The sequence below is a fragment of the Papio anubis genome, chromosome 7, assembly GCF_008728515.1.
Source record: "Papio anubis isolate 15944 chromosome 7, Panubis1.0, whole genome shotgun sequence".
Lineage (NCBI taxonomy): Eukaryota > Metazoa > Chordata > Mammalia > Primates > Cercopithecidae > Papio > Papio anubis.
In genome coordinates this window covers 13828928-13855137 of record NC_044982.1, presented here as the reverse complement: position 1 = coordinate 13855137, position 26210 = coordinate 13828928, and the positions used below count along the sequence as shown (strand labels likewise).

Genomic DNA, 26210 nt, shown 5'->3' with positions numbered 1-26210 from the left:
GAAAAGATGAGAAAGTGGAGCCTCCACTAGAGTCACCAAGGAACACAGCCCAGGCAACACTGTGATTTAACCCAGTGGCAGCCGTTTCACATTTCTTACCTCCAGAAATATAAGATAATAAATTTGTGTTGTTTCAAACCATGAAGTCTGTGGCAATCTGTTTAAGCAGTGACAGTAAACTAGTACAGCTATGGTGGAAATAGAGTGTAACTGGCACTCCACTCTGGAAGACATCCTGACATTATCAATGAGGTTCAACACACCCTCCAACCAAGCAATTCTACTCCTAGCCATATAGCCTACTCCTAGCCATATAGCCTAGCAAAACTCTACCTCCCACGGATAACCAGAAAATGTTCACAGCATCAGTTTAACAGCAAAAGCCAAGAAATAACTCCAATGATTGAGAGCTGGAAAAATACATTGTCATAGGTTCACATAAATGGAATACCTGAAAATGAACGGACTACAACCCACTACTCAGATGATGGGTACCCAAGAAGCGCAAATCCCACCACTACACAATATATCCATGGACCCCCTGAATCTGTAAAAACTTTTAAAAATACGCAAACAAGTACAATCCAGTTTTCAAAATAGACAACTCTTGCGAACATAATGAAAAAAAGAGCAAGTCATAGAAAAACACCTTCACTATGATTACATTTATATAAAGGTCAAAACAGGCTAATGTAAACATTATGCTGTTGACAGTTAAATAGACATACAGCAAAACTATAAAGCAAAGGAATGAATGACAAAAAATTCAGGAGCTTGGTCTCTGAAGGGAAGGGAGCGGGAGTCCATCAGACAGGGGACAAGGTACTAGTATAGTTCTATTTTTTTTAGCAAGGTGCAAGGTACACAGGTATTCATTTTATTATTCTTTAAGGTGTACGCGTGTTATACAGACATTATTTGTCTGCTATTTAGTTTTTAAAAATCAAATCAGGCTGGGCGCAGCGGCTCACACCCGTAATTCTAGCACTTTGGGAGGCCAAGGATCCCAGCACTTTGGGATCACGTGAAGTCAGGAGTTCGAGACCAGCCTGGCCAATACAGTAAAACCCCGCCTCTACTAAAAATACAAAGAAATTAGCCAGGCGTGATGGTGTATGCCTGTAATCCCAGCTACTCAGGAGGCTGAGGCAGGAGAAATCACTTGAACCCAGGAGGCAGAGGATGCAGTGAGCCAAGATTACACCATTGCACTCCAGCCTGGGCAACAGAGCAAGACTCTGTCTCAAAAAAAAAAAAAACCTTGATAAATTGGCTCAGCAAAATTAAAACCTTCAGTGCTTCCAAAGACATTATTAAGAAAATAAAAAGACAAGCAACAGACTACGAGAAAATATTTGCAAAACATATATCTGATAAAGGGCTTATACTGAAATAGCCAAAGAACTCCTGTACCACGGAGCCAAAAACAGGCAAAAGATTTCAATAAACATTTCACCTAAGAAGATATACAAATGGTTAGTCAGCAAATGAAAAGATGTCCAACATCACCCGTTATTAGGAAATGCAAATTAAAACCACACTGAGCTGCCACTTCACAGACAGACAATAACAAGTGTTGTCGAGAACTGAGGAACCAAGAGCCTCCATACATACACCGCTAGGGGAATGGAACGTGGAGCCGTGATTCTGGAAACGAGCTTTACAGTTTCTCAAAGAGTCAAACATAAATTTACCATGTGACCCAACAATTACAACTCTTTTTTTTTTTTTGAGATGGAGTCTTGCTCTGTCGCCCAGGCTGGAGTGCAACAGTGCAATCTCAGCTCACTGCAACCTCTGCCTCCCGGGTGCAAGCGATTCTACTGCCTCAGCCTCCTGAGTAGCTGGGATTACAGGTGTTTACTACCACGCCCAGCTAATTTTTATATTTTTAGTAGAGATGGGGTTTCACCATGTTGGTCAGGCTGGTCTCAAACTCCTGACCTCGTGACCCACCCGCCTTAGCCTCCCAAAGTGCTGGGATTACAGGCGTGAGCCAACGCGTCCGGCCTGCAATTCCAACTCTTAAGTACCTACCCAAGAGAAACAAAAAAATGTATTCACACAAACATTTGCATGCAAATGTTCTCAGCAGCATTGTTCATAATAACCAAAAATTGGAAACAACCCAAATGTCCATCAACTGGTAAATGGGCAGGCAAAACGTGGTCTATCCATACAATGGAATGCTATTTGGGAATAAAAGGGAGTGGAGCACTGATGCATGCTACAACGTGAACAAACTTCAAAAACATGACACTAGGAGAAGCCAGACACAAAAGACCATACACTGTTTAGCTCCATTGATAGGAAATGTTCAGAATAAACAAATCTATACAGCTAGAAAGTAGATGATTAGTAGTTGCCTGGGGCTAGAGGTGGGAACTGCAAATATGCCCAAAGGATTTTTTTTTTTTTTTTTTTTTTTGAGTCAGTCTTGCTCTGTTGCCCAGGCTGGAGTGCAGTGGTGTGATCATGGCTCACTGTGGCCTCTGCCTCCAGGGTTTAAGCGATTCTTGAACCTCAGCCTCCCAAGTAGCTGGGATTACAGGCGTGTGCCACCACGCCCAGCTAATTTCTGTATTTTTAGTAAAAATTGGGTTTCACCATGTTGGCCAGGCTGGTCTCAAACTCCTGGCCTCAAATGATCCATCTGCCTTGGCCTCCCAAAGTGCTGGGATTATAGGTGTGGGCCACCGCCCAGCCTGCCCAAAGGATCATACTGGGATGATGGAAATATCAAACTGATTTATAGTGATGTTCACACAACTTGGTAAATTTACTAAAAAATCACTGAGTTAGATAAATTAACCTCAATGGGTGAATTAAGATGATATGTCTTAAACTCGGCCTCAATAAAGTTATATATTTTCTGCAGGGGCAGGTTCAGAGTGCCTTGTGTTGTCGCTCCTGCACTGTTTGGGACCCCCAGCACTCTTGAGAGGTAAGTGCTTTCATCCCCATCTTACAGACGGGGACAAGCTCAGGAAGGGCCATGGCTGACCCCAACGGTGCCTTGTGCCCCATCTTCCACACTCATTGCTGCCTCATCAGGCTGTGACTCTCTTCTGAGCCTTGGAGGCACTTGGTTGCCTCTACCTTTGTTAACTCAGCAGGGTTCTTCAATTAAGTCAAATATTTACTAGCACTCAAAAGAGATACAAGTGGGGTTCAACTCAAACAATGTGAAAATGGCGTTACTACTTGTATTACTTCCCCTAAACCCATGTGACCTATACTGTATTTTCCCCACTTAAGCCCAGAAGTCATAAAAGGTCATATTCGAGAGGAAGGTATTGAGCAAGACTTCTCAGGAGCACAGAGCTCTCCGGAATGACGAACAGAGATTGTGACTTGGCTGGTTTCATAACTTGCGCTGGGAATTCCACTGGTCTTCCTAATGCCTCCCGTGATTTGCCGATAGGATCACTGTCCCCACTCTGCTTGCACTGCCTCCAGCTTGGCCAGCTGTCAGCTAAACAAAGACAAGTCAAACAAGGTCTAAATACGCTGGCAAGCCCCGTGTCACAGTTGCTGTAAAGGATCCGCTCTCCAGCCAGCTCTGCTCACCTGCCAAGTGTACATATATGATCACTTCCTGACACACAGCTGAGCAGTGCTGAGGTGAGGCTGCAGGCTGGGGTTTTGCAAGGTGCCTCGCTGAGCCCACTGCCAACCCCACAGAAAGAATCTGACAATGTAGTTTGTTCAGACTTATACAGCGCGTAACTGGAGGGAAGGAATGACACCTGAGGTCTCAGCAAATCCAGAGCCACATCCTTTCCAAGGTCCTGTACTGCCTCTGGCATTTACAAGGATGGCCCTGCTGCACGAATGGGCCCATGCCCACATCCCACACGCTCGGCATTCCCCTGCACAGTCCCCTCCGTCCTCCTTCCTAATCCCTTCCCACCATGTCCTCTTTAAAAGCAGGTTTCAGGACAGACACAGTGGCCTGTAATCTGAGCACTTTGGGAGGCCGAGGAAAGAGGATCACTTGAGCCCAGGAGTTCGAGACCAGCCTGGGAAACATAGCAAGACTTCATCTCTACAAAAAAAAAAATATTTTTAACTAGTTGGGCATGGTGGCACACCTGTGGTCCCAGCTACTTAGGAGGATCCCTGGGGCCCAGGAGTTCGAGGCTGCAGTGAGCTATGATAACACCACTGGGCTCCAGCCTAAGTGACAGAATAAGACCCTGTTGGTGAAAAAATAAAAATAAAAGCGGATTTCTTCTTTCTTTTTTATTTTTTTGGAGACAGAGTCTCGTTCTGTCACCCAGGCTGGAGTGCAGTGGCACTAACTCGGCTCACTGCAACTTCTGCCTACCAGGTTCAAGCAATTCTCCTGCTTCAGCCTCCCGAGTAGCTGGGATTACAGGTGCCTGCCACCACGCCTGGCTAATTTTTGTATTTTGGTAGGGGCAGGGTTTCACCATATTGGCCAGGTTGGTCTCAAACTCCTGACCTCAGGTGATCCACCTGCCTCAGTCTCCCAAAGCGATGAAATTACAGGCGTGAGCCACCACTCCCTGCTGCGGATTTCTTTTTTTAAATATAAAAGTGATACTGTGCAACAACATGGATTAACCTCCAAACACCGTAAGTTATGAGCTCGTCTGGCCAGGCGCGGTGGCTCACACCTGTAATCCCAGCACTTTGGGAGGCTGAGGCAGGTGGATCACCTGAGGTCAGGAGTTCGAGACCAGTCTGGCCAACGTGGTGACACCCTGTCTCTACTAAAAATATAAAAATTAGCTGGGCATGGTGGCAGGTGCCTGTAATCCCAGCTATTCGGGAGGCTGAGGCAGGAGAATGGCTTGAACCCAGGAGGCGGAGACTGCAGTGAGCCTGAGATCATGCCAGTGCAATGGCAACAAGAGCAAGTTGACTGGGCAAAAAGAGCAAGGCTCCATTTCAAAAAAAAAAAAAAAAAAAAATTTAAATAAATAAACAAATAGCTTGTCAGAAGAACAGACCGTGAGTCACCACCACCTCCTTCCTGCACTCCCTGGCCATTCCCTTTCACCCCCATCACTGCAGTCTGCCCAGTCTACCTTTGGCCCTGCCAGCCTCGATTCTTGCCCCCTGGCCCACAAAACCTCAAATATTTACTATCTGGCCCTTTATAGAAAAAAGTTTGGAGGCTCCAGTCTTGAGCCAGATAGCAATGGTGAGGTTCTGAATGTGTGGGGGTGGGGAAGGGGCTTGCCAGGAGCACACAGAGTGAGGAGCTCCCTGCTCCTGTCATTGGTGACATGGCACCTGTCCAACCCTTTATCTAGTTCTGAGTGGAGAGGTTCTCTCGAAGGGAAAGAAAGGGGGAGTTCATGCCTGGGCCTTCTCCTCCTAACACGCCTCACCATGCCCTCACCCTACCTTGCCGGTCTCCTTCTCCCTCTCTCCCTCCTCCCCATCTACCTGGGCCATGCGCTGTCCTTGCATGCCCTTCCTTTCCACCTTCCTTTGGTGGCCACCTTCCTTTCCACCAGGGCCCTGGCTTTGCTCAGATGTCCTACCCAGCTCCAAGTGGTCAGGAGCTTCCCTGAGTGTGAACTGGAAATCCATTTCCCCTCCCCAGGGACTGACTGGCTTGAACATGAGCATGTGATGCAATTCTGGCCAGGTAGACATGGGACAAAGTCCACCCATGGCTCCAGGAAAAGATGTGCATTCTGATAAAGAGCAAGCCAAACAGACAAGACACACAGATGGCCTCTTTTTCTTCTTTGAGAATTTGTTTGGATGTGACACTTGGAGCTGCTGTAGCCATTTCGTGACTATGAGGAGAGTGTATTTGAGAACAGTTCATCACAACCATGATGACAGAGTAGAAAGATGAAAAGGGGCCAGGCACGGTGGCTCACACCTGTAATCCCAGCACTTTGGGATGCCGAGGTGGGTGGATTGCTTGAGGCCAGGAGTTCAAGACCAGCCTGGGCAACACGGCAAAACCCCATCTCTACTAAAAATACAAAAATTAGCCAGGCATGGTGGCAGGAGCCTGTAATCCCAGCTACTCAGGAGGCTGATGCAGCGGAATCGCTTGAACCCGGGAGGTGGATGTTGCAATGAGGCGAGATCACACCACTGCACTCCAGCCTGAGTGACAGAGCAAGACTCTGCCTCAAAAAAAAAAAAAAAAGAAAGAGAGAGAGAGAGAGAGAAAGAAAGAAAGAAAGAAAGAAAGAAAGAAAGAAAGAAAGAAAGAAAGAAAGAAAGAAAGAAAGAAAGAAAGAAAGAAAGAAAGAAAGAAAGAAAGAAAATAAATGGACCTGGGTTTGAGATAATGAGGCTTAATTAGCCAACCCTGGAGTCTCCACACTCCTTCTGATTCAAACCACAGGGAGGGCTCTGGTACAGGCACTTGAAGGCACCTGATGTGCCGGCCACGCCCCTCACTGTGATTTTATATTCCCACTGCCAGCTGATGCTCTTCCCTCCACGAGGAAACAGCTTCTGTGGAAATCCCATCACCCTTCAAACCCATGTCAAGCCTCTCCTCCAAGAAGCTGCATTCCCATCCCTTTCCTGACGGAGCTCATCTACTTCTGGACCCAAACCCGGCTACTGGAGCTCTGTAGAAACTGCTCCTTCTCAGCCTTGAGTTCAGGTATTTGGCACCTACCCTAAAAGGCTGGGGGCTCCTGACCGGAGGGTCCTGACTCCCCATTCCACAATCTTCCCCTAAGCCCCTTGCAAACCATGGGCCTCAAGTGAAAAACGTTAAACTCAACGGACCAATATGTCAAGTCTGTTTTAATGCTCAGAAAAATTCTGCTGTGCCTGCCATTTTCAGAATGTAATGCCAGCAACACACTCTGAGTAGCAGTTGGGATTTCTTAAAGACAAGGATGCATTCCGAAAGATGCCTCACAAGGTGATTTTTGTCATTTTGTGAACATCATAGAGTGTATTTACACAACCCTAGATGGTCTAGCCCAGCGGTCCACAACCTTTTTGGCTCCAGGGACTGGTTTCGTGGAAGACAATTTTTGCACACACAGGGGTGAGGGGCAATGGCTTCAGGATGAAACTGTTCCACCTTAGATCATTAGGCATTAGATTCTCACAAGGAGTACGCAACCTAGATTCCTCATATACGCAGTTCACAATAGGGTTCATGCTCCTATTCAAATCTAATGGCTTCGATGACCTGACAGGAGGTAGAGCTGGGGTGGTAACGTTTGCTATAATGTTCAGGTGGTAATACTAGGCTATCAACCTGTACTGCATGTTACTGTCATGAATACTGCAGACAAATGGAACACAATGGCAAGTATTTGTGTATCTAAACATAGGAAAAGTGCAGTAAAAATATGCCACTATACTTTATGGGACCACTGTCGTGTATGCGGTCCGTCACTGAACGAACTTGTTATACAGCGCATGACTAATTACAAATGACCTGCTTCCTTTGGCTGTGTAAGTTTTCTATAATAAACCTTAACGTGTTAAATTTTTAATACAAAAAAGGAAACTATTTTAAAATAAAAGATAAAGTAATGCCAAGATACCCATGCCACATGACTACAGTAGTGATTTTGAGCATGGGCTGTGGAGCACGGACTGCCTGGGTTCAAATCTCAGCTCCATCCCTTACCAGCTGTGTGACCTTAGGTAAGTTACCCAGCTTTTCTGTGCCTTGGCCCCACCCCCCATCTTACAATGGAGAGCTAACAGGACCTATCCTCTTGGGTTGTCTGAGGATTGAGATAACACATGCCAACGGCTTGGAACCAAGCCCTGCACACAGGAAGCGCTTAGTCAAGGGCAGCCTTCTTCCACCAGAATGTCAGCACTACAGAGCTGGTGGGGTGATGTGCATCGCCAGCACCCTGAATAGCGCCTGACTCACACGTGCTCAGCAGGAATGAGCTAGGTACCATTTCCAGTCAGTTCTGCTCCTGGGCCACTTCCATCTGCTCAGCTTTTCTCTTTTTTTGGCTCGTTCTGGGATTGTGCCACATTTCCCAGGTGCCTGCGCCCCTCTGCCCGTCCTGGCCCATCTTGCTGGCCCCTCTCCCAGGTCTGCCTCTGTCCCCACTCCATCCCAGGCCGGCCACACCCTCACACCTCTCTGGAACTCATGCTTGGCTGCTCCCTTCTCCCCATTATCCATGCAATCCCCCCGACACCCCACCTCACTCTTCCAGCTCTTCCTGATCACTCCAGACTCCGCTCTGATTCCACGACTTCCAAAGGGGCCCTCCTTACTCACCCCATGCTCAGGACGCTGGATGCAGAATGTCCTGCCAACGTCACCTCAGACTACGCCCCCACCCCCTTAAACACTGAATCCCAGCCCAAAATGCAAAACTGAGAAATCCCATTTGGCCGAGACAAAACAAGGTTTAATTAACAAGCATAACGCCTAGAAAGCACTTAGCAATGGTTTCTTTGTGCCTGGTCTGCCACTCTTCCCTAAACAAGAGACTTGTAAATGAATGTTGTATTAATCCTATCAAAATGTAGGTTTAAAATCTGCCTAGGTTCTACGGAGACCACTCTTTCGAATACTCTTTTAATGATAAGCCTCCAAAGTCAAGAAGGCAAATGGCAGCTGGCTGAGGGCAGAAGCAGCCTCTTGGGGAGGCGCGCTGAGGCAGGGGTGAATCAGCACAAATCTCACCTCCACTGGCCGTAAGGCCATCATCCTCTCTTACTCGGGGATGAATATTTCAGTTTGGGCCACTTATTTGGCCTTGTTTCCTTCGTTCTATTTTGATATTTAGTATTTACTCAGGGAAACTAGCAACCCTAAAAAAACAAAAAGGTTTCTGGGAGCAAAGGGTAATTGGATAACCTCTACTCAATAATGTTTAATAAATACATTTTCTTAAAAGCTGGTTGTATAAAAATCAAGGTGGGTGATGAGTAATCATGTTAACGCTCTGTGATCTGTATTTAACAACTAATCTTTCCAACTTGAGGTTAGAAGGGGGAAAGAAAACTGAGGGCTGAACAGCTGTGTGTACAGGCTGCTCCTCTTTACATGGCTCAGGTCTGTGGTTAAGTATTAAAAGAAGAAGGGATCATTTTGCCATGACAACAACTTTTTAATCAAGCCAAATTTCCTGTTTGGCTAACATACAAAAACGATTCGAGCAATGAGTTATTCATTCATTCAGTGACTGTAAATACAGACTGGATTTCAATGACTTAGTACAAAATCAAAGAATATATGACATCTCATTATCTTTTTTTTTTTTTTTTTAAACAAGGTCTCGCTCTGTTACCCAAGCTGGAGTGCTGTGGCTATGCACAGGTGCCATAATAGCTCACGGCAGCCTTACACTCCTGGGCTCAAGCAATCCTCCCACTTCAGCCTCCAGAGTAGCTGGGACTATAAGCATGCTGGCTGGTATCTTATTATTATTTTTTTATATTGATTACTTATTGAAATGATAATGGTTTGGAAATACTGGTTTAAAGAAGATATTAAGACTGGGTGTGGTGGCTCACGCCTGTAATCCCAGCACTCTGGGAGGCCAAGGTGGGCAGATCACCTGAGGTCAGGAGTTCAAGACCAGCCTGGCCAACATGGTGAAACCCCGTCTCTGCTAAAAATACAAAAATTAGCTGGATGTGGTGGTGGGTGCCTGTAATACCAGCTACTCAGGAGGCTGAGGCAGGAGAATAGCTTGAACCAAGGTGGTGGAAACTGCAGTGAGCCCATGTTGCACCACTGCACTCCAGCCTGGGCGACAGAGCAAGACTCTCAAATTAAAAAAAAAAAAAAAAAAAGTTATTAAAATTAATTTCACCTTGTAAATGTGGCTACTAGAAAATTTACCATGGTTCTCCTACCAGACAGGGCTGCTCTAGAGCCAGTTGGCCTGGGTTTGAAAACTGGCCCCACCACTTGTGAGCTGTACTGCATTGGGCAAACTGCTGACCTTGCCTATGCCTCAGTTCAATCATTCGTAAAGAGGGAGTAAGAACTAGACCAATGATGCATAACCCCACTGCAGGGATTAAAGGACTTTGTGTAAAGTGCACTTAGAAGGGAGCCCAACCTATAGATACTGCAAGTCTAAGCATTTGTTTCTGAGACTGACAAGATTAAATGACTTTTTAAAAAAAGTAACAGCTGTATTGAGATAGAGTTCATGCACCATAAAAGTCAGTCTTCTAAAACAGACAATTCAGTGGTTTCTAGCATGTTCACCAAGTTGTGTACTCATCACCGCTACTTCCAGAGCATTCTCATTCCTGCAAAGAGAGACCCCATGTCCGTCGGCAGTCACTCCCCAGTCTCTCCTTCACCCAGCCCTTGGCAACTACTAACCTACTTTCTATCTCTACAGATTTTTCCAAATTTGGACTTTCGTTTAAATGGAATCCTAACATATGTGGTCTTTGTGACTAGCTCCTCAGCATGGTTGTAAGGTTCACCTATGTTGAAGCACGTGTGAGTACTTCTTTCTTTCTTATGGTCAAATGATATCTTCTTAATGAATAGACGCTGTGTTTCTCCATTCAGCCTTTGATGGACATCTGGTTTGTTTTCACCTTTTGGTTCTTATGAACAATACTGCTGTGAACAGTCATGTACATGTTTCTGTAGAGACACGTTTTCATCTCTCTTAAGGACATACTTAGGAGTGGAATGAGTGGAATTGCTGGGTCATATGTTTACCTTGATGTTTAACTTTCTGAGGAACTGCCAGACTCTTTCCCAAAGTGGTTGCACCAGTTTACATCCCACAGGGGAGGCTGGACTTTTCATGGACACTCAGATGTGGATTCTTTTCTTTTTCTCTCTACCTTCTGCTAGGCTGATGTGGGGAAATCCAGGGAAGATGGGGGAGGAGGGCGTGAAGAGACAGCAGTAGGGCAAAGAGGCCTGGGGGTCCTTTCACCAGAGTTCTGGTCTCAGTCCTGTCTGGTCCCCACTTGCCATGTGACCTTGAGCAAGTCACTTCTACTCTCTAGGCCTCAGTTTCCTTATCTCTAAAATGAAGATGTTGAACTAAGTAGGTCTCAACCTGGGTGATCTGGCTCCCTGGGGACACTGGGCAATGTCTGGAGACATTCTGGGTTATCACAGTGGAGCAGGAGATGCCGCCATCATCTAACGGGTGTCACGGACGCCACTAAACCTCAAATGCACAAGACAGTCCCCAACAACCAAAAACGACCTGGTCCCCAACTATCACCAGTGCCAAGGTTCAGAGACCTTGCATCGGACTAAGATGGCCCTATGGAAACTTCTGAGGAACTGCCAAACTGTTTTCCAAAATGGCTACACCATCTTATAATCCTCCTAGCAACATATGAGGGTTCTGATTTCCCCACATCCTCTCCAACACAGCTATGTTACAGTCAGCCTAACAGGTCCGTCAATGGCTTTTCAAGTCTTTTCTGTTTAATATTAACAATATCTGGAAGTGTTTTCAGAATGCCAGTGTCCTAAAAAAAAACAAAATAGATTAGTCATTTTCTTACCTGGTGCCTATAATTATACCAGCCATTTGAACCCGCCACGATCACTACCCAGTGCTTGCCTCCATCTTCAGGATCATCTATGGGAACAGCACCAATGCCCAGGGTCACACTGAGAAATACAGCTACTTTCCAAACCATTCTGCACCTTGGAGTTCAACTGCAGAAACCTGAGAAGGGAAACACAGAGTCAAGTACAAAGCAACAAGAACAGATAAACATTGGCCGGGGCGGTGGTTCACCCCTGTAATTCCAGCACTTTGGGAGGCAGAGGCAGGTGGATCATTTGAGGTCAGGAGTTCGAGACCAGCTTGGCCAACATAGCAAGACCCTGTCTCTACTAAAAATACAAAAATTAGCTGGGCGTGGTAGCACGTGCCGGTAATCCCAGCTACTTGGCAGGCTGAGGAAGGAGAATCACTTGAACCCAGGAGACGGAGACTGCAGTAAGCTAGACCGTGCAACCATACTCCAGCCTGGGTGACAGAGTGAGACTCTGTCTCAAAAAAAAAAAAAAAAACAGATAAACATTGTCAGCCCCTAAGAAAATATCATAGTAAATGGGTCAAACAGAAAAGGCCATTTAACCACCAGACAGAGTATGTTGAGGATAACAATGAAGATAAAGAGGGTTTCTATTTTTGCTCTATTGCTCCACCCTGTGAGTGGAGAAGGGGGTGTCCATACCTCCTGATCTTCACTACAAGCCCAAGTCATGCATATAAAACCAAAGAATATCCAGAAAGGGCACTTTTTAAAGTTTTTGACATAACTCAAAATACAGTTGATAAAATTCATCCACAACATTCACTATTGGAAAAAATATCTACCACATACTATGAAGTATTTGTAAGAAAAGAATATACATGTAAAATAAACTGTGCAGGCCGGGTGCAGTGGCTCACACCTGTAATCTTAGCATTTTGGGAGGCCGGCGTATTACCTGAGGTCAGGAGTTCAAGACCAGACTGGTCAACATAGTAAAACCTTAGCTCTACTAAAAATACAAAATTAGCTGGGCATGGTGGCACACACCTGTAGTCTCAGCTACTAGGGTGGCTGAGGCAGGAGAATTGCCTGAACTCAGGAGGTGGAGGTTGTAGTGAGCCAGATCAGGCCTCTGCACTCCAGCCTAGGTGACAGAGTGAGACTCTGTCTCAAAACTAAAAATAAAAATAAAAAAAGTTATATCAGAAAAAATAAATTTTAAAAATAAACTGCACAGAAAAATATGGAAAACAGACATAAAATTTTAAGACAAGTTATTGCTGGGTAGTAGGCAGGATCAAGAGTGATTTTCTTCCTCATTTTTGTCTCCTTTTAGAAACAATAAAGTTTCTAAAAATTCAGTACAGGTTTAATGAAAACATTGATGGGCAATTTTAGTTTATAATGTGAATTATCTGGATGAGCTATAGTCAAACATTAATTCATGTTGTCTTTGCATCACACTTATAGAGCATGGACATACGCTCTGTACACATACAGGGCAAACATTTTCATCCTTGTTTTACAGAAAGGAGAGGTTGAGGTCTGACAGCAATGACCTGCCTAATAGCCATGGACTGTCGTCGTTGGCCAGAGCTGGGACCATGCCTTCTGAACGGCTGGTCCGGCACTCTTTCTGTTGTATGGCTCTGCATCTCAAGACTTTATTATTACTGAGGCCGGGCGTGGTGGCTCACGCCTGCAATCCCAGCACTTAGGAAAGCAGAGGCGGACGGACCACTTGAGGTCAGGAGTCCGAGACCAGCCTGGCCAACATGGCGAAACCCTGTCTCTACTAAAAGTACGAAAATTAGCCAGGCGTGGTGGCAAGAGCCTGTAATCCCAGCTACTCAGGAGGCTGAGGTAGGAGAATCACTTCAATCCGGGAGGGGAAGGTTGCAGTGAGCCAAGATCACAACACTACACTCCAGTCTGGGCAACAGAGCGAGACTCCGTCTCAAAAAAGAAAAAAAAAAAATACTTCATTATCATTGAAGTACATGCACTGTTTTATACCTCAATGCCAAAACCTTAAATACCTTGTTAAAGTACAAATGGAAAACAGCACCAAGCCTGTGGCTCTGCAATAAGAAAAATACACAGTCACTGAGATGTGGGCACTCAGAGCAGATGTGTGAGGCTGACTTCTGTCCCAATGCCACAAGCAGGGCTGGTGGTGCTCATTCATTCATTCACTCACCACTCAGCCAGAGTCTCTGCAACACCTACTTTGCCAGACAAGGTACTGGGTGCTGGAAACTCAATGGGGACAGAACAAAGCCTGTGTCTTCATGGAGGACGCACCCAGATGAAGGGTGATCCACTTCTAAGCTGAAGAAACCATCCTCAACGTTCTGAGTCGAGTCCTCAAGGCGATGGATTTTCTCCACTAACTAAATAGGAAGCCCTGAGTCTCTTGAAAAGAGTCTTAGGCCAGTAATTCTCCCACTTGAATACGCACCTAGGTCACCTGGGGATCTAGGAGGCAGATGCTGATTCAGTAGGCCTGGGGCAGGGCCTGAGACTGCATTTCTCGGTTTTTTTTTTTTTTCATTTTTTTATTTTTGAGAGTCTTGCTCTGTGGCTCAGGCTGGAGTGCAGTGGTGCGATCTCGGTTCACTGCAACATCCGCCTCCCAGGTTCAAGCGATTCTCCTGCCTCAGCCTCCCGAGTAGCTGAGACTACAGGTGCCCACCACCATGCCCAGCTAATTTTTGTATTTTTAGTAGAGACAGGGTTTTGCCATGTTGCTCAGGCTGGTCTCGAATGTCTGACTTTAGGTGATCTGCCCATCTCGGCCTCCCAAAGTGCTGGGATTACAGGCATAAGTCACTGCGCGACGCACCCCCCCCCCAACCCCGCTGCCATGAGACTGCATGTCTAACAAGTCTCAGGTGACACTATGCTGCTAGCCTCAGATTACCTTTGATGTGGCAGAACTGCATGAAATCCCCCAGGCTCTGGTCCACCTGTCCTCAGCCCAGCATCCTGGTCAACAGACTGCACTGCTCCACCCTCAAGGGCTGACTCCTAACAAGAACTTAATTATTAAGCTGAAAGCCTGAATTGGTGCTAAATTTAGGTTTCTTTAGCTCCACTGCAAGGCCCATGGATGGGCAACTGGTAACTACAGTAAGACGCCCCCAGATTTGTTTTTTTCGGTAGGGGCTAGTATGGTACATAACAGACAGGTCAGTGGAGTGCTGAGGACCCCTAGTGCTAGAACCACGGGGTCTGTTAAAGTGCACCTGAGGAGGCTCCCCACACGTCCACTCGACCTGACAAGGGCTCACTGTGGGGCTGTGTTTCCAGAAAGGGATCCTGATCCAGACCTCAACAGAGGGTTCCTGGACCTCATGCAAGAAAGAATTTGGGGCAAGTCCACAGAATAATGTGCAAGCGAGCTTACTCAGCAAATGAAAGAATGAAAGAACAGGTTACTCTATAGACAGAACAGGGTGTTCCCAAAAGCAAGAGAAGGACCATGTCCACCTTAGGTGCAATGCTTGTTTAGACATAAGACAACAAAGCAAAACAAAGTCACAGGGAGATGTGCCTACTACAAGGGCCTGTGACGGAGGCTTGTTAATCTTTGTAGAACTGCTGTCTTTCACAAGAATCTATGCTATTATCTTTAAGGTGAAACTTATGGCCAGGCGCGGTGGCTCACACCTGTAATCCCAGCGCTTTGGGAGGCCGAGGCAGGCAGATCACTTGAGGTCAGGAATTCGAGACCGGCCTGGGCAACATGGTGAAACCCCATCACTACTAAAAACACAAAATTTAGCCGGGTGTGGTGGCACATGCCTGTAATCCCAGCTACTCCGGAAGCTGAGGCACGAGAATCACTTGAACCCACGAGGCAGAAGCCACAGTGGGCCAAGATCGTGCCACTGCACTCCAGCGTGGGTGACAGAGCGAGACCCTGTCATAAATAAATAAATAAATAAATAAATAAATAAATAAATAAAATAAAGTGAACTTATTATTAAACTAAAAATGCTTTTGTTCTTAAGATATTGGGACATCAGGACCTTTCCTGGGTCTATCTGGTAAACATTAACCTGTTTCCTTAACCGTAAACATCCTGTGACTAAGAATGCCTAACCTCCTGGGACTGCAGCCCAGCAGGTCTCAGCCAAATTTTACCCAGCCCTTGTTCAGCATGGAGTCACTCTGGTTCAAGCACCCCTGTCAACTCGAAGGTAAGGAACCAACACAAGATACAATTATACAAAGGTGTGAGGAAGCAACAGTGAGGACAGGCGAGAGAGAGTCAAAGAGCAAAAATATCCATGTACCCCAAGCTTCAGTGACCCCACAAGAGAGGTGTGACAGTCACTACCAAGATGTTCCAACCAATGGCTCTCACCTACTCGGAGCTCAGCCAGCAGCCTCCCTGGAAGGCCTTCCCCTAGGGTAGGGGTAGACTAACTTTCTCTGCAAAGGACCAGAAGGTAAACATTTTTGGTTTCGCAGGCCAGGCCATCTCTCTCACAACTATTCAGCTCTGCCACTGTATCTTGAAAGCAGCCGTGTCACCAAGTACTCGCATTTTTCTAAGAGATGGTTTAATTATTTTTGTCTCTCCTCTTATCGTTCCTCTGGTTCCCCGCTTCCTACTTAGCCCTTGAGAAACACAAATATAGCCTTTTACCCGCCCCTCTTTCAGCAGACACTCCCTACAGGGCAAGTTCATCTAACTCCTCAAGAGTTAGCAGTTGGTTTACAGACCAAAGCATGCCCAATACAGAACCCTCACCCACCAGGAGGTTGCCTCGAGAGGTAATAGTCAAAAAGCATGCCTGCTACTCCCACCCACCTGGGGAGTTTTTGGCCTAGTCCTGCCCACAAAGATGCCAGCAGTCACCAGTTCAACCGACAGACAGCACAGTAGATAAGACACCAAGCTAACACATGGACACCCCACCTTGCTTGCTTCCTCCTCTGCCTTTTAAATGTGCCCGCTTTCTGCTCCAAAAGCAAAGCAGTACATTTAAAGGTGGGATGCCTGTGCTTCTTTCCCTAAGCAACTTGGAAATAAATCACCTTCTTTGTACCAGATCTTGCTCTTGTTAACTGGTCTCTGGAAATGATGAATTACTAACCCATGAGCCATTTACAGCCAGAGACAATATATAAACAAATGAACATGGTTATGTTCCAATAAAACTTTATCTATAAAATAGGTGGTTTATTTGGCCCATAGGTCATAGATTGCTGACCTTGTCTGAGGGAGTGAGAATATGCCCCCAAACCACATGGCAGGCACAGCCTGGTTGTTACTGTCGTCTTTCATCAGCAATAAATGGGTTCCCTAGTTTGCACACCTGTTTATTCTGAGTTTCATCCATATGACATAGTCCCAAAGAGGCTCATTCCTCTGGGGGCAATGGTGTGTGACTTTTACCTCCTCATATTTAGGATAAAAAAAAATGAATAAATAAAATACCAGAAACAAATGGTTGACCTGACTGTGAACAACAGAACGGACACCACCTACTTATCCACCTAAATCAGCAAACATGCAGCAGGCACCAAAAAAGCACCACTTAGTTATTTTTACAAAATCGAGTTACTCTTCTAATCCACTAACAAGTTACTCCTCTGTGAGGAAAAGTGCCCTACTGATACAGAAAATGACATTTTCATAGTCTACCTGGTGATGGTCCTGCTCCATCATTCTTTTTTCTTATAAACACAGAGTCGTGATTCCCCAACTACAACGCTATATTAAAAGTCTCACAGTATGTTGCTGAATAGAAAATGCTACCTTAAAAAACCACATACATGGCCGGGCACAGTGGCTCACGCCTGTAATACCAGCACTTTGGGAGGCCGAGGTGGGCAGATCATGAGGTCAAGAGATCGAGACCATCCTGGCCAACATGGTGAAATCCCATCACTACTAACAATATAAAAATTAGCTGGGCGTGGTGGTATGCACCTGTAGTCCCAGCTACTCTGGAGGCTGAAGCAGGAGAATCACTTGAACCCGGGAGGCAGAGGGTGCAATCTCAAAAAGAAAAAAGCACACACACTAACACTATTTTGGGAAACATATAAACATAGGCCTGGGGTGAAGAGAGACACAAAAGTAAAATAATCATTCCATTACCCTTGGCAATGAACATGCCTCAAAGCAGCTACCTTACTAATTTCCTGTGGGCATTTATTGCATGATTTTTGACAAAATCAAAGCATCGAAACAAAGCACCAATAATCTGGCAGCATCCCTGTGATTCCTGGTTTATCAAAGTGAAAAACTGATGAAAAAGTGAACGATCCCTGCTAAACTACTAGCTCTTTGTGACTCTGCTGTTTTTGGCTGTGGCTGTCCACGGTCCCCATCACACAGGCTTCATCTCACAGAGGCGTCATCATAATCTACCTCCTCTCCTTTAACTTGCCCTCCTCCTATCTACTGTCTCCTACATCCACCCCACCCCGAATCCATACAACAAACGTGGACTGAGCACCTGCTAGCTGCTCACAGGCATTGAACAGTGAGCCAAACAGACAAAACCCTTCGTGGAGGGGGCACTCCAGAGAGAAGAGACAGACCATTTATACACATCGGTTATCAGATAGTGATGAGAGTGATGGACAAAAATAAGGCAGGAGAGGGAGGGAGTCCCAGTAGGAGTGGGAGGTGTCATTTGTAAAAGGGGAAGAAACTAAGGAGGTGAGGGCACCAGCCCATACATTAGGGCAAAGCACTGGAAGCAACGTAAATGTCTAGCTGGATCAATTACAGTACAGCCTCATGGTGGGATACTGTGAAGCCTTTAAAAAGAACCTAAGGTAGATCATAATGCGCCAAGACTGAAAAGATCTCCCAGGGGTGCTGTTGGGGCACGTGTGTCATCTGCTAACCCCGTGCAGGGAGAAGGCAACACAGACAGTCATTGCTCCAGCCAAGGAAGATCAGAGAGAAAGACTCCCGGCTGGGCGCAGTGGCTCATGCCTATAATTCCAGCACTTTGGAAGGCCGAGGTGGGAGGATCACCTGAGGTTGGGAGTTCAAGACCAGCCTGACCAATATGGAGAAACCCGTCTCTACTAAAAATACAACATCAGCCGGGCGTGGTGGCACATGCCTGTAATCCCAGCTACTTGAGAGGCTGAGGCAGGAGAATCACTGGAACCCAGGGGGCAGAGGTTGCAGTGAGCGAGATGGCACCATTGCACTCCAGCCTGGGCAACAAGAGTGAAATCTGTCTCAAAAAAAAAAGACTCCCAGAGAGTGGGACGTGTTGTGGAGTGGCACAGAGGTGGGGAGTGGCACATTTGTGGGTATCTACTATGGACCACACAATGTGCAAGACACTATTCACACCATCCTCACAACAGTTCCCTGTAAGCAAGGATCCCCACTCCCTTTAGACAGGTGATGAAACTGAGGCTCAGAGAGGTAGAGAAACTTGGGGGTCAGTGGCACTGCTGGGACCACACAGATCTGACGGCAAAGACTGCTTGTTCTAGTGTATCACCCAAAGAAAGAGTTGCTTATGTGAAAGTCTGGGAGGCCCTGGAACCACAGGCGCTGCACCCTGTACCCCAGGGCCCGAGCACAGAGCAGGGCCTCACAGTTTCCTCTGGCAGTAGGACACCCACGGTGCTCTTCCGTGCCCTACTATTTTAAGGCACTAGTGGGCTTCCTGCACAAACAGCTCTTATCTTAGAAGAGCCTATCAATGGAGTATCTGAGTTACACAAAGTCAAAGTCAATGAACAAGCCTTTACAGACTTCACCAGACTCCACTGACAAGTCCTCTGCTGTTCCCACTTGGCCTTCGTCCCTGCTCAGGTTACAGGGCTATACTAGGTCAGTAATTCACTTAAAAGACTTCACTTGCAGCCAGGTACAGTGGCTCATGCCTGTAATCCCAGCATTTTGGGAGGCCGAGGCAGGTGGATCACTTGAGGCCAGGAGTTTGAGGCCAGCCTGGCCAATATGGTGAAACCCCCATCTCTACTAAAAATACAAAAATTAGCCCAGCATGGTGGCACACGCCTGTAATCCCAGCTACTCGGGAGGCTGAGGCAGGAGAACTGCTTGAACCCAGGAGGCAGAGGTTGCAGTGAGCCGAGATTGTGCCACTGCACTCCAGCCTGGGCAACAGAGTGAGACCCTGTCAAGAAAAAAAAAAAAAAAAAGGCTTCATTTGGCTTCAAGAAATGTACCATCAAGTCAGGTTTAATCCATTTGAGAAGTCTGGGATGCAGTGCCCATTCCAGATAAATTATCACCAACAATGCAAGTAATAAGGTCAAGTTCACAGGGCCATCTAAATAGCAGAGTCAAGTTCACATCCGGGTCTGATACCAAAGCCTACACCTTAACCACCATCAGGAGTGACCCCTCAGTGCCAGCTACTGTTAGACACAGAAAACCATCAAAGCCAAGCAAAGCAGCTAGTTAGACAATGAAATCTGTAAAAAGCCTTCCAAACCTAAAGGTTTTGATCCTATTCTCTGCTCTCTAGGGGTTTAGAATAAAATCTTCCTGAAGGCCAGGCATAGTGGCTGACACCTATAATCCAAGCACTTTGGGAAGCCAAGGAGGGCAGATCATTTGAGGTCAGGACTTTGAAACCAGCCTGGCCAACATGGTAAAACTCTGTCTCTACTAAAAATACAAAAATTAGCTGGGCGTGGTGGTGGGCACCTGTAATCCCAGCTACTCGGGAGACTGAGGCAGGAGAATGGCTGGAATCCGGGAGGCGGAGGTTGCAGTGAGCTGAGATCATGCCACTGCACTCCAGCCTGGGTGACCGAGTGAGATTCCATCTAAAAATAAAATAAAATAAAATCATGCTGCAAGGTTTTTCGGCTGACAACATGCAGAAGAAATTGGACAGGTGACAGGAACTGTCTCCTTGACCAAACTTTAGTCAGGCTCCTCTGAGCCCTCTTCTCCACAAGGCCTTGGTCTGCCAGGTCCAGTTTTAGCAGGAATCCAGAAGAGAATCCCTCACCCTCGATATCTAATGAAGTTCCTCTTAGTAATATTCTCTTGATGGGGTTCAGGACCCAGTAGCTCAAAAAATGGCACTTTAGTATACTGAATATTTTAAGCTGAAGGAATTCCACTAACCCCCTCACCTTGCCCATGGGCTGTAAATCCCCAGCTGACCTTGCCATTCGAGAGCTGAGCTCCATTCCATACTGAAGTCTCTCTCTCCTACTGCAGTAGCTAAAAGAAAATGTCTTGCTGGTTTTTGTTTTGTTTTGATTTTTTTTTTTTGAGACAATCTCGCTCTATCGCCTGGAATGGAGTGCAATAGTGTGATCTCAGCTCACTGCAACCCCCACTTCCCAGGCTCAAGCGATTCTCATGTGTCAGCCTCCAGAGTAGCTGGCATTACAGGCATGCATCACCATGCCAGCCAATTTTTGTATTTTTAGGTTTTGCCATGTTGGCCAGGCTGGTCTCAAGCTCCTGGACTCGAGTGATGCGCCTGCCTCAGCCTCCCAAAGTGCTGGGATTACAGGTGTGAGCCACTGCACCCAGCTTGTCTTACTGTTTTTAAAAAGTACCCATGAGTGGCACACCGGCACATGCCTGCAGTCCCAGCTACTTAGGAGGCTGAGGTAGAAGGATCGCTAGAGCCCAGAAGTTTGGGACCAACATGGGTAACACAGTGAGACCCTGTGTCAAACAGAAAAAAATTTAAAAAGCATTGGATACAGGCTGGGCATGGTGGCTCGTGCCTGTAATCTCAACACTTTGGGAGGCCAAAGCAGGAGGATCACTCAAACCCATTAGTTCCAGACCAGCCTGGGCAATATAGGGAGACTCTGTCTCTGCAAAGACAGCCGGCATGATGGTGCACACCTGTGGTCCCAGCTACTCAGGCGGCTGAGCAGGGAGGATCACTTGAGCCTGGGAAGTCAAGGCTGCAGTGAACCATCCAGCCTAGGTGAGAGAGAGACCTCTGTCCTCTGTCTCAAAAAAAAAAAAATTTAAAAAGGCATGTGATGCAATTTTTCTTTAACAAAAGACACAGCTACTAATTCGGGGGGACCCTTCTTCTCTCTGGGCCTTCACGGTCCATCTGTGAAATGAGATAGTAGAGCTTATTAAAGGGTCATTCAGTCCTTTAAATCCTTTGATTTTCTGGTTAAAGAATAGGATTAAAACAAAATCCAGGCCGGGCGTGGTGGCTTGCGCCTGTTAATTCCACCACTTTGGGAGGCCAAGGTGGGTGGATCACTTGAAGCCAGGAGTTCAAGACCAGCCTGGCCAACACTGCGAAACCCCGTCTCTACTAAAAATACAAAAATTAGCCAGGCATGGTGGCATGCGTCTGTAATCCAAGCTACTCAGGAGGCTGAGACATAAGAATTGCTTGAGTCCTGGAGGCAGAGGTTGCAGTGAGCCAAGATCGAACCACAACACTCTAAGCTGAGCAGCAGAGGGAGACTCTTTCTCAAAAAAAAAATAAAATAATAATAATAATTATCATCATCATCATCATCATCATCCAGTTAGATCTTATCTCAAATGAAAAATCTAGGCCAGGAGCGGTGGCTCACGCCTGTAATCCCAGCACTTGGAAAGGCCAAGGCGGACAGATCACAAGGTCAAGAGATCAATACCATCCTGGCCAACATGGTGAAACCCCGTCTCTACTAAAAATACAAAAATTAGCTGGGTGTGGTGGCGTGTGCCTGTAGTCCGAGCTACTCAGGAGGCTGAGGCAGGAGAATCACTTGAACCCAGAAGGCAGAGGTTGCAGTGAGCCGAGATCGCGCCACTGTACTACAGCCTGGTGAGAGAGTGAGCTCTGTCTCCAAAAAAAAACAAAAACAAAAAAGAAAAAGAAAAGTCTATTTTACTCAGGTTCGTTTATCGTTTTTTCCTACAGAGAAAATGTGCTTTATTGGCAAACTAGCTTCTAGATTACAGCATGCTCTTCAAGGTTATCTAACTCTGATTCATAGGAGTTATTTTATAATTCTGCATACTATGGGTAACAGCAATGCAAATAATTCTAGTCTAGACAGGCAAATGCGTGCTACCAAACGGAGGTTCATTTGACTTCCTTCCTCCTCTGTAGAGGCCAGTTTTGTCTTTCATTTGCAAATTCAATTCAGTATTTCTAATCTACAAATTGGTTGTACTTTGGAGTCTCCAACACCTCACCAAGTTTCCTCATTAATGAGTTAAATAAAATTCTTAACACATGTTCAGTTTTACATTTTACAGAGTAATGACTTTATCTGTTTTTTTTAGGAAATTATCTTTTAGCATTATGGAAAGTATAAGCAAGTAACATGTATTTCAAAAGAAGCAGTAAAAAAAAAAATGTTTTTAATCTATTAATGGTTAGAACTTAGGTTTCTAGGAAAGTAAATTTTGGTCAATGGTGGGCACAGTGGCTCCTGCCTATAATCCTGGTACTCTGGGAGGCCAAAGCCAGAGGGTCACTAGGGCCCAGGAGTTTGAGACTGGCCTGGGCAAGACAGTGAGACCCAGTCTCTACAAAAAAATTAAAAAGTCAAAAATGTCACTCAGTGGTTAATAACTTCTCCACATTTTTATTTTAAATGCTTATTTGGAATTTGAGTTTTCTTTCACCCAAATTACTATTTTTGAAACCTGGGACCAGTGCAGTCTGCAGCCTTTTCCCAAAATGACTGAGCCTAACTTTTATAGCTACATGCTAACTCAAGTTAAATTTTTACTTTAACTTTTACTTCAAGAAATTGAAGGGTGGACATTAACCTATAGAAATGTACAAAGAATGACATAAAACACCAGTTACCTATCATCCAGACCATTCTCCGTTATTTTATAAACCCACTCATCTTTTTTCTACATTACAGACGAAATTGTTCCTTCTGTCCCATCCCATCCTCCCCACACTGCAAAGTAACCACTATCCTAAATTAGCATTTCTTCCCAATCGATTTATTATAAAAAGATGTATACCCACTCTACAAGCATTTCCCTACTAATGGACATTTAGGCTGTTTCCAATTTTTTAAACCATTATAAGCATTTTAAACCATTATAAGCAGTGTTGCCACAAACAACCCTAATATCCTTCCCCTTGTATACAAATGTCTCTGGCTTCTTAGTATTTTCTAGAAGTGGAACCACTGATCTTAAGATATACCCAATCTGCTAGTGGCTATACTGTTCAAAGATATACTTGCAACCAGTAGTGAATTAGAATCTCATTTTTTTCAAATACTTATCATCTCTTGATGGTGTCAAACTTTGCAATTCCTAACCTGATGAATATACAATGATCTAATTATGGTTTCAATGAGCATTTCCTGGATTACAAGAAAATCTGAGTCTTATCATATGATTATTTAACCATTCAGATTTCAATACAGTCAATACATGTGACAACTTTCCCCTGATAAACTGGGATTCCAACTATGGTCTGCAAAGCAACTTGTGCAGTTAAAAAAAATATATGCTGGACATTTCTTCAGAAGATAGTCATGGGCTGGAAAACTCAAGATAGAGTTTACTTCTACATATTTCTTACTGACTAAGGCTGGGTATGGTGTATTCTACCTCCTTAGAGCTCTCAAATCTTTTCTCTTCCCCTCCCACTGCAACTGTCTTTAAAACCCTCATGATTCTCCTAGGGATTACTGCAATGACCTCCCTATCCTTAGTGTGGCCTCTCTCCAACACTTCCACACTACAGAGTATCTGAGATACAGATCTACAGTAAATGTGGCTTCCTGGACATTCAGGATAACATCCAAATCTCTCACAGCAGCACAGGAAGCCCTGCAAGACATACCTCTCTATTCTCACACATAAAATCCACCACCCACATGAAATCCCTTACTGCACCAGACTCCACGACTCCAGTGCAAAAGCATTGCTCTTTCTCTGCCTTCACCATGCTGTTTTCCAGATGAAACACTCTTCTCTTCCTTCATCTCACTAGGTCCTGCCCAGCCCTCAAACTCCAAGGCGAGACGTGGAGTAATCCCAGCACTTTGGGAGGCTGAGGCGTGCGGATCATTTGTCAAGGATTAGAGACCAGCCTGGCCAATATAGTGAAACCTCGTCTCTACTAAAACCACAAAAATTAGGCAGGCATGGTGGCAGGTGCCCGTAATCCAAGAACTCGGGAGGCTGAGACAGGAGAATCGCTTGAACCGGAAAGGTGGAGGTTGCAGTGAGCCGAGACTGCACCACTGCACGCCAGCCTGGGCAACGGAGCGAGACTCCGTCTCAAAAACAAAACAAAACAAACCAACAAAAAATCCACATAAACTCCACTCAAGCCTCCCCATCTGTGCGAAGTCCCAACCTCTCCCACAAGTCAGCGTTAGATGCTGCCCCTGTACACACCTGTATACTCCAGCCCTTTAACGCTGGAACTGTTCACTAGAGATTGTCTCTCCCCTTTATGAAATAATCTCTGCTCAAAAAGCTTAGTAAGGCTCAGTGAATGTTTGCTATGCAAGTCCCAGAGTAAAGAAAGCTGGGCTACTCCATTCACCACATACCACAGGGCTAGTCACCTACCCTGGGCACTCCTTTTCATCTCTAAAACAAAGCACGGGACACAAAGTTTCTTCTTCCAGCCCTCAGATACTACAATGCATGGCACAGAACACTCCACGTAGGTATAACCTCAAATCTAACACGGACGGGAAAAAAAACCAGTTAACTTTCACTTCCAATATTGATGTGGGTGGTCCTGAAACTCTCACCAGCTCAAACCTCCCAGAACCAGAGCTTCCCTGACTTCTCTAAACAGATGTCTTTATAAGCCTGGGTATTTTTGTTGTCGTCGTTAATAGCCCTTTCCCACGGGTGCAATCCTCCACATTAAAAGCATCAAAAGTCTGAACTGTTCGCAGGTCGTAAAGCCTGGAACCAAGCCCCAGTCCCTGTTGGGGCCCTTGGCTGTGGGATCTCTGCAAATCACGTCTCCTCCCGCGCCTTAGTTTCCCCCTCCAGAGCGCTGCGCCCTTCCAGCCACAACACGCGTGAGAAGAGAGACCTCCACCCCCAGTACCACCAGAGAGGCCGCAGGGTTTCCCTTCCCTCTGGATTCACCGTTTCCCGAAAATCCCCCTCGCAGGATGAGAAACTGATTACTCAGAAAGGGACGGGAAAAATGAAAATCCCAGCCCTGAAGTCGAGAGCCTCAGAGAGCAGACGCGAGGCCCTGGCCTCGGGCGTGGGGACTGAACCTGGTTCTGTGTTGGGGCTCGCGGTTACCTGTGGCAGGCGACCGTGGTCGCAGTGGTGGCGGCGGAGGCGGCGGTGAGTGACTGCGCTGCTGGCGCCTGCGGAACCGTGAGAACTCGCGGCGGCGCGCAGCCTCACACCAACCACCCACGACGGCCGCACTGCTGTGATTGCTGCGGGCGCCGCAGCTCCTGGCTTAAGGGCCACTGCGCAGCGGTGACTGGTGGAGCTACGGGGCGCGGCATCTGCCAAAACCAATGGAAGGAGAGGATGAGGCCGGCGAGCCAAAGGGACTACAAATCCCAGTGTGCACGGGCAGGGGTTTCTGGACTAGGCGCGGGGGTGGAGGAGCAGTGGTTGCGCACTGAGCTGAGGTCGGGAAACCGAGGTACTTGACATCTGGGGCTGCAGTGATCCCAGAAGCATATACCGAAATGTCATACCAGCTCTTGGAGCAAACCTATCTGCACATTGGACCCACTTAGGAAAGCCTCAAAAATACTGATGCCCCTGTGAAAATAAAATTGAAAAGCTGTTGGAACCCCCCCCATCAAAAAAACACTTTATGCCTTGAAAGAGATGTGACTGT

At 46.1% G+C, this 26210-nt stretch overlaps 1 protein-coding gene across 2 annotated transcripts in view; it reads right to left on the bottom strand.

Moving 5' to 3' along the window:
- LGMN (legumain) overlaps positions 1–25863 on the bottom strand; it is a 44292-nt gene extending 18429 nt beyond the window's left edge. Inside the window, exons 1-2 of one of the 2 annotated variants that reach the window (XM_003902183.4) lie at positions 25652–25863; positions 11452–11618 (exon numbers count right to left, since the gene is read on the bottom strand). In XM_003902183.4, coding sequence (XP_003902232.1) covers positions 11452–11589 — 138 coding nt within the window. In that variant the 5' untranslated portion in view covers positions 11590–11618; positions 25652–25863. Of the gene's footprint in view, positions 1–11451; positions 11619–14359; positions 14474–25651 lie in introns of those variants that run through there. The other variant, XM_009212154.4, reaches the window with a different exon arrangement.
- Positions 25864–26210: the final 347 nt, after the last annotated feature.